At 47.3% G+C, this 17,021-nt stretch overlaps 1 protein-coding gene across 1 annotated transcript in view; it reads right to left on the bottom strand.

The window, feature by feature from the left end:
* Nucleotides 1-731: 731 nt before the first annotated feature.
* The window catches only part of LOC121272859 (myotubularin-related protein 10-A-like), a 28,195-nt gene continuing 11,905 nt past the window's right edge, over nt 732-17,021 (bottom strand). The window contains exons 5-10 of the mRNA XM_041179692.1: nt 11,714-11,786; nt 10,077-10,207; nt 7,582-7,672; nt 7,300-7,447; nt 917-1,004; nt 732-835 (exon numbers count right to left, since the gene is read on the bottom strand). Of these exons, the coding sequence (XP_041035626.1) occupies nt 746-835; nt 917-1,004; nt 7,300-7,447; nt 7,582-7,672; nt 10,077-10,207; nt 11,714-11,786 (621 nt within the window). The 3' untranslated portion in view covers nt 732-745. The remainder of the gene's footprint in view (nt 836-916; nt 1,005-7,299; nt 7,448-7,581; nt 7,673-10,076; nt 10,208-11,713; nt 11,787-17,021) is intronic.

Below are 17,021 nucleotides of genomic sequence, written 5' to 3'. Positions count from 1 at the left end.
GGGAGCTTTACTCTGTACTAACCCCGTGCTGTACCTGTCCTGGGAGTGTTTGATGGGGACAGTGTAGAGAGAGCTTTACTCAGTATCTACCCCGTGCTGTACCTGTCCTGGGAGTGTTTGGATGGGGAAGTGTAGAGGGAGCTTTACTGTATCTTACCACTGCTGTACCTGTCCTGGGAGTGTTAGTGTTTGATGGGGACAGTGTAGAGGGAGCTTTTCTCTGTATCTAAACCCCGTGCTGTACTGTCCTGGGAGAGTTTGATTGGGGCGCGTGTAGAGGGAGCTTTACCCTGTATCTAACCCCGTGCTGTACCTGTCCTGGGAGTGTTTGATGGGGACAGTGTAGAGAGAGCTTTACTCTGTATCTAACCCTGTGCTGTACCTGTCCTGGGAGTGTTTGATGGGGACAGTGTAGAGGGAGCTTTACTCTGTATCTAACCCCGTGCTGTACCTGTCCTGGGAGTGTTTGATGGGGACCGTGTAGAGGGAGCTTTACTCTGTATCTAACCCTGTGCTGTACCTGTCCTGGGAGTGTTTGATGGGGATGGTGTAGACGGAGCTTTACTCTGTATCTAACCTCGTGCTGTACCTGTCCTGGGAGTGTTTGATGGGGATGGTGTAGACGGAGCTTTACTCTGTATCTAACCCCTGAGAGTGTTGGATGAGGGGAGTAAGTAGAAGGGTGGTGGGTTTGCTCTACATCTAACTACTCCCAGTAGCAGTATCCGTCTCGATCAGCCAGCTCCTACCTTAACCCATCTCTCTGTGCACATGCGTTGCTCTGGAAGCTGCCCATTCTCAGCAGGTCGCTGCCCCTATGGTGCCAATGCCACCGCTGCAAGAGTTAAAGGGAAGCCAGTTAAAACCAGCAAAAACACAAATACCTGCAGCTCACTAATGTATAGCAAGCACCCACCGGAATTCGCCCCTCATTGAAATATGCGCCGGCTTTCTTAACATCCAGGTCTAAAATCTTCCGTGGGACCACAAGGGACTTCGAAAGGCTGCACACAAAACAACAGGAAAATTAGGATCTCGCAGTTATTGTTATTGGGGCAGAGATTTATAACACTGGGGGGCAGTATTACAGGAGACAGGTCTGTCACTGTATAACACTGGGGGGCAGTATTACAGGAGACAGGTCTGTCACTGTGTAACACTGGGGGGCAGTATTACAGGAGACAGGTCTGTCACTGTATAACACTGGGGGGCAGTATTACAGGAGACAGGTCTGTCACTGTATAACACTGGGGGGCAGTATTACAGGAGACAGGTCTGTCACTGTATAACACTGGGGGGCAGTATTACAGGAGACAGGTCTGTCACTGTATAACACTGGGGGGCAGTATTACAGGAGACAGGTCTGTCACTGTGTAACACTGGGGGGCAGTATTACAGGAGACAGGTCTGTCACTGTATAACACTGGGGGGCAGTATTACAGGAGACAGGTCTGTCACTGTGTAACACTGGGGGGCAGTATTACAGGAGACAGGTCTGTCACTGTGTAACACTGGGGGGCAGTATTACAGGAGACAGGTCTGTCACTGTATAACACTGGGGGGCAGTATTACAGGAGACAGGTCTGTCACTGTATAACACTGGGGGGCAGTATTACAGGAGACAGGTCTGTCACTGTATAACACTGGGGGGCAGTATTACAGGAGACAGGTCTGTCACTGTATAACACTGGGGGGCAGTATTACAGGAGACAGGTCTGTCACTGTATAACACTGGGGGGCAGTATTACAGGAGACAGGTCTGTCACTGTATAACACTGGGGGGCAGTATTACAGGAGACAGGTCTGTCACTGTATAACACTGGGGTACAGTACTGGTGGGGACAGGTCTGTCACTGTGTAACACTGGGGGACAGTACTGGTGGGGACAGGTCTGTCACTGTATAACACTGGGGTACAGTACTGGTGGGGACAGGTCTGTCATTGTGTAACACTGGGGGGCAGTATTACAGGAGACAGGTCTGTCACTGTGTAACACTGGGGGGCAGTATTACAGGAGACAGGTCTGTCACTGTATAACACTGGGGGGCAGTATTACAGGAGACAGGTCTGTCACTGTGTAACACTGGGGGGCAGTATTACAGGAGACAGGTCTGTCACTGTATAACACTGGGGGGGCAGTATTACAGGAGACAGGTCTGTCACTGTATAACACTGGGGGGCAGTATTACAGGAGACAGGTCTGTCACTGTATAACACTGGGGGGCAGTATTACAGGAGACAGGTCTGTCACTGTGTAACACTGGGGGGCAGTATTACAGGAGACAGGTCTGTCACTGTGTAACACTGGGGTACATTACTGGTGGGGACAGGTCTGTCACTGTGTAACACTGGGGGGCAGTATTACAGGAGACAGGTCTGTCACTGTGTCACACTGGGGGGCAGTATTACAGGAGACAGGTCTGTCACTGTATAACACTGGGGTACAGTACTGGTGGGGACAGGTCTGTCACTGTGTAACACTGGGGGGCAGTATTACAGGAGACAGGTCTGTCACTGTGTAACACTGAGGGGCAGTATTACAGGAGACAGGTCTGTCACTGTGTAACACTGGGGGGCAGTATTACAGGAGACAGGTCTGTCACTGTATAACACTGGGGGGCAGTATTACAGGAGACAGGTCTGTCACTGTGTAACACTGGGGGGCAGTATTACAGGAGACAGGTCTGTCACTGTATAACACTGGGGGGCAGTATTACAGGAGACAGGTCTGTCACTGTGTAACACTGGGGGGCAGTATTACAGGAGACAGGTCTGTCACTGTGTAACACTGGGGGGGCAGTATTACAGGAGACAGGTCTGTCACTGTGTAACACTGGGGGGCAGTATTACAGGAGACAGGTCTGTCACTGTATAACACTGGGGGGCAGTATTACAGGAGACAGGTCTGTCACTGTGTAACACTGGGGGGCAGTATTACAGGAGACAGGTCTGTCACTGTATAACACTGGGGGGCAGTATTACAGGAGACAGGTCTGTCACTGTATAACACTGGGGGGCAGTATTACAGGAGACAGGTCTGTCACTGTATAACACTGGGGTACAGTACTGGTGGGGACAGGTCTGTCACTGTGTAACACTGGGGTACAGTACTGGTGGGGACAGGTCTGTCACTGTATAACACTGGGGTACAGTACTGGTGGGGACAGGTCTGTCACTGTGTAACACTGGGGGGCAGTATTACAGGAGACAGGTCTGTCACTGTGTAACACTGGGGGGCAGTATTACAGGAGACAGGTCTGTCACTGTATAACACTGGGGGGCAGTATTACAGGAGACAGGTCTGTCACTGTGTAACACTGGGGGGCAGTATTACAGGAGACAGGTCTGTCACTGTATAACACTGGGGGGGCAGTATTACAGGAGACAGGTCTGTCACTGTATAACACTGGGGGGCAGTATTACAGGAGACAGGTCTGTCACTGTATAACACTGGGGGGCAGTATTACAGGAGACAGGTCTCTCACTGTATAACACTGGGGGGCAGTATTACAGGAGACAGGTCTGTCACTGTATAACACTGGGGGGCAGTATTACAGGAGACAGGTCTGTCACTGTATAACACTGGGGGGCAGTATTACAGGAGACAGGTCTGTCACTGTATAACACTGGGGGGCAGTATTACAGGAGACAGGTCTGTCACTGTATAACACTGGGGGGGCAGTATTACAGGAGACAGGTCTGTCACTGTATAACACTGGGGGGCAGTATTACAGGAGACAGGTCTGTCACTGTATAACACTGGGGGGCAGTATTACAGGAGACAGGTCTGTCACTGTGTAACACTGGGGGGCAGTATTACAGGAGACAGGTCTGTCACTGTATAACACTGGGGGGCAGTATTACAGGAGACAGGTCTGTCACTGTGTAACACTGGGGGGCAGTATTACAGGAGACAGGTCTGTCACTGTATAACACTGGGGGGCAGTATTACAGGAGACAGGTCTGTCACTGTATAACACTGGGGGGCAGTATTACAGGAGACAGGTCTGTCACTGTATAACACTGGGGGGCAGTATTACAGGAGACAGGTCTGTCACTGTATAACACTGGGGGGCAGTATTACAGGAGACAGGTCTGTCACTGTATAACACTGGGGGGCAGTATTACAGGAGACAGGTCTGTCACTGTATAACACTGGGGGGCAGTATTACAGGAGACAGGTCTGTCACTGTATAACACTGGGGGGCAGTATTACAGGAGACAGGTCTGTCACTGTATAACACTGGGGGGCAATATTACAGGAGACAGGTCTCTCACTGTATAACACTGGGGGGCAGTATTACAGGAGACAGGTCTGTCACTGTATAACACTGGGGGGCAGTATTACAGGAGACAGGTCTGTCACTGTATAACGCTGGGGTACAGTACTGGTGGGGACAGGTCTGTCACTGTGTAACACTGGGGGGCAGTATTACAGGAGACAGGTCTGTCACTGTGTAACACTGGGGTACAGTACTGGTGGGGACAGGTCTGTCACTGTGTAACACTGGGGGGCAGTATTACAGGAGACAGGTCTGTCACTGTGTAACACTGGGGGGCAGTATTACAGGAGACAGGTCTGTCACTGTATAACACTGGGGTACAGTACTGGTGGGGACAGGTCTGTCACTGTGTAACACTGGGGGGCAGTATTACAGGAGACAGGTCTGTCACTGTGTAACACTGGGGGGCAGTATTACAGGAGACAGGTCTGTCACTGTGTAACACTGGGGGGCAGTATTACAGGAGACAGGTCTGTCACTGTATAACACTGGGGGGCAGTATTACAGGAGACAGGTCTGTCACTGTGTAACACTGGGGGGCAGTATTACAGGAGACAGGTCTGTCACTGTATAACACTGGGGGGCAGTATTACAGGAGACAGGTCTGTCACTGTGTAACACTGGGGGGCAGTATTACAGGAGACAGGTCTGTCACTGTGTAACACTGGGGGGCAGTATTACAGGAGACAGGTCTGTCACTGCAAAACACTGGGGGGCAGTATTACAGGAGACAGGTCTGTCACTGTATAACACTGGGGGGCAGTATTACAGGAGACAGGTCTGTCACTGTATAACACTGGGGTACAGTACTGGTGGGGACAGGTCTGTCACTGTGTAACACTGGGGTACAGTACTGGTGGGGACAGGTCTGTCACTGTATAACACAGGGGTCCAGTACTGGTGGGGACAGGTCTGTCACTGTGTAACACTGGGGGGCAGTATTACAGGAGACAGGTCTGTCACTGTGTAACACTGGGGGGCAGTATTACAGGAGACAGGTCTGTTACTGTATAACACTGGGGGGCAGTATTACAGGAGACAGGTTTGTCACTGTGTAACACTGGGGGGCAGTATTACAGGAGACAGGTCTGTCACTGTATAACACTGGGGGGCAGTATTACAGGAGACAGGTCTGTCACTGTATAACACTGGGGGGCAGTATTACAGGAGACAGGTCTGTCACTGTATAACACTGGGGTACAGTACTGGTGGGGACAGGTCTGTCACTGTGTAACACTGGGGTACAGTACTGGTGGGGACAGGTCTGTCACTGTATAACACTGGGGTACAGTACTGGTGGGGACAGGTCTGTCACTGTATAACACTGGGGGGCAGTATTACAGGAGACAGGTCTGTCACTGTATAACACTGGGGGGCAGTATTACAGGAGACAGGTCTGTCACTGTATAACACTGGGGGGCAGTAATACAGGAGACAGGTCTGTCACTGTATAACACTGGGGTACAGTACTGGTGGGGACAGGTCTGTCACTGTATAACACTGGGGGGCAGTATTACAGGAGACAGGTCTGTCACTGTATAACACTGGGGGGCAGTATTACAGGAGACAGGTCTGTCACTGTATAACACTGCGGTACAGTACTGGTGGGGACGGGTCTGTCACTGTATAACTCTTGGGTACAGTTCTTGTGGGGACGGGTCTGTCACTGTATAACACTGGGGTACAGTACTGGTGGGGACGGGTCTGTCACTGTATAATACTGGGGTACAGTACTGGTGGGGACGGGTCTGTCACTGTATAACACTGGGGTACAGTACTGGTGGGGACGGGTCTGTCACTGTATAACACTGGGGTACAGTACTGGTGCGGACAGGTCTGTCACTGTATAACACTGGGGTACAGTACTGGTGCGGACGGGTCTGTCACTGTATAACACTGGGGTACAGTACTGGTGGGGACGTGTCTGTCACTGTATAAGACTGTGACAAACATACCGGAGCTGTAAGGAGACTTATGTTGAACAATTTTATCACCGACTACAGTTCATCTTCAAGGTGTAAGAACATTCTAGAAGAATTTGTGCTTTAAGATACCGTTCGTTAAAGGGTTAATGCAAGAATTATGATCACTTTTGTTAGAGAGACATCCATTAACAAGAAAAGGTAATTAATCAGTTGTAAAGAAGCTGGAAATCTCTTGACCGTTGTGGACTGTGGACGAAAGGGATCACATGGTAGTTTATGGTCTGGGGAAAAAAACCATGCCCAGAGCTGTGTTTAAAAGCTAATTTTGGTTTTGCTTTGAGAAGAAGAAGGACCAACTGCTTGTGAAGGAAAACCGCAGCCTTTTTGCGGTGCAGAGCCAGTCGACAGACAGAAGTGAATGTCAGCTGCTTCCAAGTTGCTGTGTGTGCTGGAATTGGGTACCTGCAGGTGTTCCTCGAGTCCGCCTGAAAAGCAGTGGAAGAATCATTGACTGTTTGACAGATCAGGGCTGAGAGACCAATTGTATAATCCGGACATCATTTCAAGGGACTGCATCATCTTTCGTTTTTCCTGGAACCATTGACTTTTAAAGTTTGGCAGAATTCCTCTATTTCTAGGGGTGAGGAGAGATCGTGAATATGGCATTGAGGCAGAGGATCAGCCATGATCATACTGAATTGCAGAGGAGGCTCGAAGGGCTGAATAACCTACTCCTGCTCCTATTTTCTACGTTTCTATTATTCATGTGTGTGTCTGTGCCCATTTTTTAAAAATTAAATTTACTGGATGCGGGCGTTTCTGGCTAGATTTGCATTTATTGCCCATCTCATCTTTGCTATTTCACAAGACTGGTTTTAAAGAAACTAATAGTTTGTTGCTTATTGAAAGAAGCCTGTACTGTGTTGTTGTATTATAGACCCTTGTATTCTGGGTACAGTAGGGAAGGTAAATGATTGGCCATTTTGGTGAGTGAATCAAACTTTTAAACTAAGGGTGCGAGCTGTGGAGTAGAGGTCGAACCTCACTGTCCCATCGGAACAGTAAGGTGACCCTTCGTTCATCAACATTACCTGGCTGACACCTCAAAGCGCTCGTTGGCTAGGCTAACACGCCAGCCCAGCGCACCCGTCCGTGCGAGCTCAATTTCCCAGTCCAAGTGTGTCTCAAACATTCGTGTTGGATAAACCCCATCAGGATTTGTGTCCACCCGCCTGGGATCTGTGGGCAGAGACAGCAGGGAAGAGGGAGAGGCAGAGAGGTCAAGTCAACAATTGCTAACTGCACCAGATTCAACAAACTTTAGAAATCCAAAATGTTTGCATACTCTCTCACACACAGACATTGAAACTAACCCAAGTTGTTTGACATTTCCATAGAATACTCAAACACAAATAATTCCCAAGGACACACTGGTTGACAGCTCTGAGCAATCAGGGGGATGACCTGTAAAATCAAGAAAAGAATAATCCTTACCCTGAATAAACAGTGACTCTGTACAGTTACACAGTGAGTGACCATTACCCTGCTGAATAAACAGTGACTCTGTACAGTTACACAGTGAGTGATCCTTACCCTGCTGAATAAACAGTGACTCTGTACAGTTACACAGTGAGTGATCCTTACCCTGCTGAATAAACAGTGACTCTGTACAGTTACACAGTGAGTAATCCTTACCCTGCTGAATAAACAGTGACTCTGTACAGTTACACAGTGAGTGATCCTTACCCTGAATAAACAGTGACTCTGTACAGTTACACAGTGAGTGACCATTACCCTGCTGAATAAACAGTGACTCTGTACAGTTACACAGTGAGTGATCCTTACCCTGCTGAATAAACAGTGACTCTGTACAGTTACACAGTGAGTGATCCTTAACCTGCTGAATAAACAGTGACTCTGTACAGTTACACAGTGAGTGATCCTTACCCTGCTGAATAAACAGTGACTCTGTACAGTTACACAGTGAGTGATCCTTACCCTGCTGAATAAACAGTGACTCTGTACAGTTACACAGTGAATGATCCTTACCCTGAATAAACAGTGACTCTGTACAGTTACACAGTGAATGATCCTTACCCTGAATAAACAGTGACTCTGTACAGTTACACAGTGATTGATCCTCATCCTGAATAAACAGTGACTCTGTACAGTTACACAGTGAGTGTTCCTTACCCTGAATAAATAGTGACTCTGTACAGTTACACAGTGAATGATCCTTATCCTGAATAAACAGTAACTCTGTACAGTAACACAGTGAGTGATCCTTACCCTGAATAAACAATGACTCTGTACAGTTACACAGTGAGTGATCCTTACCCTGAATAAACAGTGACTCTGTACAGTAACACAGAGTGATCCTTACCCTGCTGAATAAACAGTGACTCTGTACAGTAACACAGTGAGTGACCCTTACCCTGAATAAACAGTGACTCTGTACAGTTACACAGTGAATGATCCTTATCCTGAATAAACAGTGACTCTGTACAGTTACACAGTGAGTGATCCTTATCCTGCTGAACACAAAGTGACTCTGTACAGTTACAAAGTGAGTGATCCTTATCCTGAATAAACAGTGACTCTGTACAGTTACACAGTGAGTGATCCTTACCCTGCTGAATAAACAGTGACTCTGTACAGTTACACAGTGAGTGATCCTTACCCTGAATAAACAGTGACTCTGTACAGTTACACAGTGAGTGATTCTTATCCTGCTGAATAAACAGTGACTCAGTACAGTAACACAGTGAGTGACCCTTACCCTGCTGAATAAATAGTGACTCTGTACAGTTACACAGTGAGTGATCCTTACCCTGAATAAATAGTAACTCTGTACAGTTACACAGTGAGGGATCCTCATCCTGAATAAACAGTAACTCTGTACAGTAACACAGTGAGTGATCCTTACCCTGCTGAATAAAGTGTCTCTGTACAATGACACAGTGAGTGATCCTTACCCTGAATAAATAGTGACTCTGTACAATGACACAGTGAGTGATCCTTACCCTGCTGAATAAACAGTGACTCTGTAGAGTTACACAGTGAGTGACCCTTACCCTGTTGAATAAACAGTGACTCTGTACAGTTACACAGTGAGTGACCCTTACCCTGCTGAATAAACAGTGACTCTGTACAGTTACACAGTGAGTGATCCTTACCCTGCTGAATAAACAGTGACTCTGTACAGTTACACAGTGAATGATCCTTACCCTGCTGAATAAACAGTGACTCTGTACAGTTACACAGTGAGTGATCCTTACCCTGCTGAATAAACAGTGACTCTGTACAGTTACACAGTGAGTGATCCTTACCCTGCTGAATAAACAGTGACTCTGTACAGTTACACAGTGAGTGATCCTTACCCTGCTGAATAAACAGTGACTCTGTACAGTTACACAGTGAGTGACCCTTACCCTGCTGAATAAACAGTGACTCTGTACAGTTACACAGTGAGTGACCCTTACCCTGCTGAATAAACAGTGACTCTGTACAGTTACACAGTGAGGGATCCTCATCCTGAATAAACAGTGACTCTGTACAGTTACACAGTGAGGGATCCTCATCCTGAATAAACAGTGACTCTGTACAGTTACACAGTGAGGGATCCTCATCCTGAATAACTGCCCTTTAACTTCCCACTTCATCCCCTTCCCATCAGTGCCAGTCCCAGGTTACAGGGCCCAGGAACTTGGAGCAGCAGTGCGCTCAGAGAGTAGGGTAGAGGGTCTCGGTGTTGGGTCAAATTTCTATGGTCGCCCTCAGGGTCTTGGTGTTGGAGAGACAGGGTTTGCAGGGTGACTGGTCCGAGTGAGGACAGGAAGTGTAGAGTAAAGTGATGAGTTCAGTGTACCTCGCAAGCGTGGGACTCATGCTCAAACTGAAAGTGTAAGAGGCGGAAATCCTTGCAGTAAATCAGGAGTTCTTGTGGCTGGAATTTCAGGCTGGAGGTGGTTGTAAGAGCCTTCATCCGTGAGCTGGTCACTACAAAATACAAGACAACCAATCAGCTATCAGAGAATCAGCAGCTTAGCACACATCACTCTGGTCTTGAGGGACACACGTTAACAAGGGGAGATAGTGGTGTCACTGGGCTGATAATCCACAGGTCCAGGATAATGTTCAGGATGAGGGGGAGGGTAGGGGAAAGCAGGCTCTGGTTCCATTGCGACCTGTCCCACACTCACCATCATAGTTGAACGCTCGGTCTGGACAATGCTCATTAAAGGGGCAGGACAGGGAGAGTTGGCGGGATATTGAACTGTGATAGGAATCACAAAGGAGCCTCAGCCTCTCCTGGCACAGGGTTCAGACATTCTCTCCAGCATAGGGTCAGCAAAGAGCAGCAGGTGGCATGAGCCCTGGTAACACCCCTCCCCCTCCATTACCCGGGATCACTGAGGCTAACCGGAGCCCATCTGAGAACAGGAAACAAAGTGAGGCACAGAGCAACATGAGCATCACTCCAATCTAACTGGGAAAAAAGCAGGCCTCAGGGAGGGGTTGGAGAGGGTGCAGAGGAGATTTAACAGAATATAGAACCATACAAGTTACAGCACAGAAGGAGGCCATGCAGCCCATCTTGTCCATGCCAGCCCCAGGATACCCAGGTGCCCTTCCTAATCCCACCTTCCTGCACCCAGCTCATAGCCCTGCAGCTTACAGCACTTAAGGTGCAGATCCAGGTACTTTTTAGAAGAGTTTAGAGTTCCTGCTTCTACCACCGACTTGGGAAGCGAATTCCAGACACCCACTACCCTCTGCGTAAAAAAGTTCTTCCTCATGTCCCCCCTACACCTTCTGCCACTTATCTTGAATCTATGTCCCCTGGTTCTAGAATTCTCCACCAAGGGAAACAATTTTATCCTGTCCACTCTATCTATTCCCCTCATAATTTTGTACACCTCAGTCAAGTCACCTCTCAGCCTTCTTTGTTCTAAGGAAAATAACCCCAACGTATCCAATCTCTCCTCGTAGCTACACTTTTCTAACCCTGGCAACATTCTTGTAAACCTACGACCACAGATGAGGGACTTCCAGAGAGATTGGAGAAGCTGGAATTGTTCTCCTTAGAACAGAGGAGGTTAAAGGGGGGATGGATTTAATCAAAATCACAAAGGGGTTTGGGTAGAGTAGAGAAGGAGAAACTGTTTCCAGTGGCAGGAGGGTCAGTAACCAGATTGAAAAAGATTGGCTAAAGAACTGGAGTGACCATGAGAGAGCTAATTTTGTGTTTTTATAGTGAGTTGCTGTGATAAGGAATACTCTGCTTGAAAGAGCAGTGAAAGCAGACAACAGTAATGTTCAATAGGGGAATCAGAGAAGCATCTGGAAGGAAGTTCACGGCTACGGGCTGGGAGGGCAGGATCGTGGGACTAATTGGATAGCTCAAAAACTGCAAGCACAGGCTCAATGGGTCAAATGGCCTTCTATATGACTGTGTGTGTCCAACAATCTCCATACTGCATTGCCATGCAGCACCCACCTCACCTGCCACAACACGGTCAATACAAGACAAGGCAACATCATCAGCTCCGAGCAGCAGGCTGCCATCACTGGGGGCCTGCACACAAACAGAAATATCACATCAGAGAGAAGCAAGACATACCTCTCCATTCTCACCCCGGGGAAACTGTCCACACACTCAACAACGTGCTGGGCCACGTCCTGATTGCAGACTGGGCAGGATGCCTCCTGTGTCAACAAGCCCGGCTCCACAGCAGTAACACTGCCCATGAAACCAGGCAGTGTGACAGACAGCCGACAGAACAGGACTTGAAAAGAGTTGACGTTTCGAGTCCTCATGACCCTTCGACAGAACTTGAGTTCGAGTCCAGGAAAGAGCTGAAATATAAGCTGGTTTAAGGTGTGTGTGTGGGGGGCGGAAAGATAGAGAGACAGAGAGGTGGGGGGGGTGTGCGGGGTGTGGTTGTAGGGACAAACAAGCAGTGATAGAAGCAGATCATCAAAAGATGTCAACGACAATAGTACAATAGAACACATAGGTGTTAAAGTTAAAGTTGGTGATATTATCTAAACGAATGTGCTAATTAAGAATGGATGGTAGGGCACTCAAGGTATAGCTCTAGTGGGGTTTTTTTTTATAATGGAAATAGGTGGGAAAAGGAAAATCTTTATAATTTATTGGGAAAAAAAAAGGAAGGGGGAAACAGAAAGGGGGTGCGGATGGGGGAGGGAGCTCACGACCTAAAGTTGTTGAATTCAATATTCAGACCAGAAGGCTGTAAAGTCCCTAGTCGGAAGATGAGGTGTTGTTCCTCCAGTTTGCGTTGGGCTTCACTGGAACAATGCAGCAAGCCAAGGACAGACATATGGGCAAGAGAGCAGGGTGGTGTGTTAAAATGGCAAGCGACAGGGAGGTTTGGGTCATTCTTGCGGACAGACCGCAGGTGTTCTGCAAAGCGGTCGCCCAGTTTACGTTTGGTCTCTCCAATGTAGAGGAGACCACATTGGGAGCGACGAATGCAGTAGACTAAGTTGGGGGAAATGCAAGTGAAATGCTGCTTCACTTGAAAGGAGTGTTTGGGTCCTTGGACGGTGAGGAGAGAGGAAGTGGAGGGGCAGGTGTTGCATCTTTTGCGTGGGCATGGGGTTGTGCCATAGGAGGGGGTTGAGGAGTAGGGGGTGGTGGAGGAGTGGACCAGGGTGTCCCGGAGGGACCGATCCCTACAGAATGCCGATAAGGGGGGTGAAGGGAAGATGTGTTTGGTGGTGGCATCATGCTGGAGTTGGCGGAAATGGCGGAGGATGATCCTTTGAATGCGGAGGCTGGTGGGGTGATAAGTGAGGACAAGTTGACAGGGCCTTCAACCGTGTCCGGCCCATCTCCCACGCATCCGCCCTCACGCCTTCTCCTCCCTCCCAGAAACATGATAGGGTCCCCCTTGTCCTCACTTATCACCCCACCAGCCTCCGCATTCAAAGGATCATCCTCCGCCATTTCCGCCAACTCCAGCATGATGCCACCACCAAACACATCTTCCCTTCACCCCCCTTATCGGCATTCCGTAGGGATCGCTCCCTCCGGGACACCCTGGTCCACTCCTCCATCATCCCCTACTCCTCAACCCCCACCTATGGCACAACCCCATGCCCACGCAAAAGATGCAACACCTGCCCCTTCACTTCCTCTCTCCTCACCGTCCAAGGACCCAAACACTCCTTTTGAGTGAAGCAGCATTTCACTTGCATTTCCCCCAACTTAGTCTACTGCATTCGTTGCTCCCAATGTGGTCTCCTCTACATTGGAGAGACCAAACGTAAACTGGGCGACCGCTTTGCAGAACACCTGCGGTCTGTCTGCAAGAATGACCCAAACCTCCCTGTCGCTTGCCATTTTAACACTCCACCCTGCTCTCTTGCCCATATGTCTGTCCTTGGCTTGCTGCATTGTTCCAGTGAAGCCCAACGCAAACTGGAGGAACAACACCTCATCCTCCGACTAGGGACTTTACAGCCTTCCGGACTGAGTATTGAATACAACAATTTTAGGTCGTGAGCTCCCTCCCCCATCCGCACCCCCTTTCTGTTTCCCCCTTCCTTTTTTTTTTCCAATAAATTATAAAGATTTTCCTTTTCCCACCTATTTCCATTATAAAAAAAACCCCACTAGAGCTATACCTTGAGTGCCCTACCATCCATTCTTAATTAGCACATTCGTTTAGATAATATCACCAACTTTAACTTTAACACCTATGTGTTCTATTGTACTATTGTCGTTGACATCTTTTGATGATCTGCTTCTATCACTGCTTGTTTGTCCCTACAACCACACCGCAAACCCGCCACCTCTCTGTCTCTCTATCTCTCCGCCCCCCCACACACACACCTTAAACCAGCTTATATTTCAGCTCTTTCCTGGACTCGAACTCAAGTTCTGTTGAAGGGTCATGAGGACTCGAAACGTCAACTCTTTTCTTCTCCGCCGATGCTGCCAGACCTGCTGAGATTTTCCAGGTAATTCTGTTTTTGTTTTGGATTTCTAGCATCCGCAGTTTTTTTGTTTTTAACAGGACTTCTCACCCACATCAGCAACCAAGTGACAAATTACAGAATATTCCAGACGGGTGGAAAGGTCAGGACATCACAATGTGCTTTATAGCCAGTGACGTACTTTAGTAAGAACACACGAACATACGAAACATAAGAACAGGAGTAGAGACCATTCGGCTGCTCGAGCCTGCTCTGTCATTTAATAAGATTATGGCTGATCATCTTAGGGTTCAATTTTCACATTCCCATCTACCCCCGATAACCTCTGATTCCCCTGCCCAACAAGAATTTACCTTGGCTTCAAAAATACTCAATAACCTCGTCTCCACCGCTTTTTGAGGCAGAGAGTTCCAAAGTCTCATAACCCTCAAAAAAATTCTCATCTCTGTCCTAAAAGGGCAACCCCTAATTTTAAAACTGTGCCCACTGGTTCTGGACTCACCCACAAGAGGAAACATCCTTCCCATGTCCACCTTGTCAAGGCCGTTCAGGATCTTATAGACTTCAACCAAATCACCCCTCACTCTTCTCAACTCCAGTGGAACAAGCCCAGTCTGTCCAACCTTTCCTCATCAGACAACCCACTCATTCCAGGTATCAATCTAGTAAACCTCCTCTGAACCGCCTCCAACACATTTACATTCTTCCTTAAATAAGGAGACTAAAACTGCTCACAGTATTCAAGATGTGGTCTCACCAGTGCCCTGTATAACTGAAACACAACATCCTCACTTCAATGTTCAATGCTTCTTGTAATAAAGGATAGCATTCCATTAGCTGCCTTAATTACTTGCTGTACCTGCATACTAACTCATGTACTAGAACACCCAGATCCCTCTGCACCTCAGAATTCTGCAGCCGTTCTCTATTTAAGTAATACTCTGCATTTTTATTCTTCCTGCCAAAGTGAACAACTTCATATTTGCCCACATTAAACTCCATTTGCCAGATCTTTGCTCACTCACTCAACCTATCAATATCCTTCTACAACCTCATGTCCTCTTCACAACATACTTTCCGACCTATCTTTGTGTCATCTGCGAATTTAGCTACCATGTCTTCACTCCCCTCATCTAAGTCATTGATGTAAATGGTAAAAGTTGAGGACCCAGCACAGACCCCTGTGGGACTCTACGTGTCACATCCTGCCAATCAGAAAGAGACCCATTTATGCATACTGTTTGCTTTCTGCCAGCCAGCCAATCTTCTATCCATGCTAATATGTCACTCCCTACACCATGAGCTTGTATTTTCCATAATAACCTTTGATGTGGCACCTTATCAAATGCCTTCTGGAAATCCAAGTACAGTACATCTACAGGCTCCCTTTTATCCACTGAGCATGTTACTCCTTCAAAGAACTCTATTAAATTGGTTAAGCATGATTTCCCTTTCACAAAACCGTGCTGACTCTTCCCGATTGCCTTGAGCTCTTCTAAGTGTCCAGCTATAACCTCCTTAAAGATCGATTCTAACAACTTCCCCACGAGAGATGTCGAGCTAACTGGCCTATAGTTTCCTGTTTTCTGCCTCCCTCCCTTCTTGAATAGAGGGGTTATATTTGCCACTTTCCAGTCTGATGGAATCTTTCCCGAATCTAGCGAATTTTGTAAAATTAACACCAGCGCATCGACTACCTCATTAGACTCCTCTTTTAATACTGGGACCTGGAGACTAGGCAGCCTGATTAATTTGCTCAATACCATTTCCCTGGTGATTGTAATTTCACCAAGTTCCTCTCTCCCTTTCACCTCCTGATTTGCAGCTATTACCGGAATGTTTTTTGTATCCTCTGTAGTGAATACAGAAGCAAAATATTTGTTCATTTCATCTGCCATTTCCTTATTAGCGACTATTTACACCCCGCTGTCTCTCTCTAGAGAGCCAACACTCACTTTACTCACTCTTTTCCTTTTCAAATACCTGTAGAAACTCTTGCTACCCGTTTTTACATTTCTAGCTAGCTTCCTCTCATTATCATTTCTTTTTCCTGATTAACTTTTTAGTCATTCTCTGCCATTCTTTATATTGTAACCAATGTCAAGGCCTCCAGAATGTACTTATTCTGAATACTCTGAAATATCCTCTTTAATGTCTGATGCTGATTCTTAATTGATCTATCTTCTAGCCTAGTTTCTCCATTCACTTCAGCTATAGCTCAGCTTTCATCCCCACATAGTTTCCCTTATTTAAGTTTAAGATACTAGTCTTAAACCCACTCTTCTCCCTTTCAAGCTGGATGTAAAATTCAATCATATTGTAGTTGCTACTACCTAAGGGTGCCTTTATTCTGATGTCATTAATTAATCCTGTCACATTACACAATACCAAGTCTAATATAACCTGCTCTCTGGTTGGTTCCAAAATGAGCTGCTCTAAGAAACTATCTCGAAAGCATTCTATGAACTCCTCACCCAGGCTATTGCTGCCAATCTGATTTTTCCAGCTTACAGGTAGATTAATATCACCCATGATTATTGTCGTTCCTTTATCACAAGCACACAATATTTTCTCTTGTATACTTTGTCCTACACTGTGGTTACTGTTAGGGGGGTTGTAGACCACTCCCACTAATGACATTTCCCCATCTCCACCCAAACCGATTCTACATCCATCTCCTGAACCAAGGTCATCTCTAACTATTGCTACCCCTCCACCTTTACCCAGCTTCCTATTCTTCTTGAATGTCATGTACCCTTCAATATTAAGGACCCAATCTTTGTCATCCTGCAGCCACGTCTCCGTAATTGTTATCAGATCATATTTGTTTACAATGTGAGCCATC

The sequence above is a fragment of the Carcharodon carcharias genome, chromosome 36 (assembly GCF_017639515.1).
Source record: "Carcharodon carcharias isolate sCarCar2 chromosome 36, sCarCar2.pri, whole genome shotgun sequence".
Classification (NCBI taxonomy): domain Eukaryota; kingdom Metazoa; phylum Chordata; class Chondrichthyes; order Lamniformes; family Lamnidae; genus Carcharodon; species Carcharodon carcharias.
Note: the sequence above shows the minus strand (reverse complement) of the source record. Positions and strands in the feature narration are given on the sequence as shown.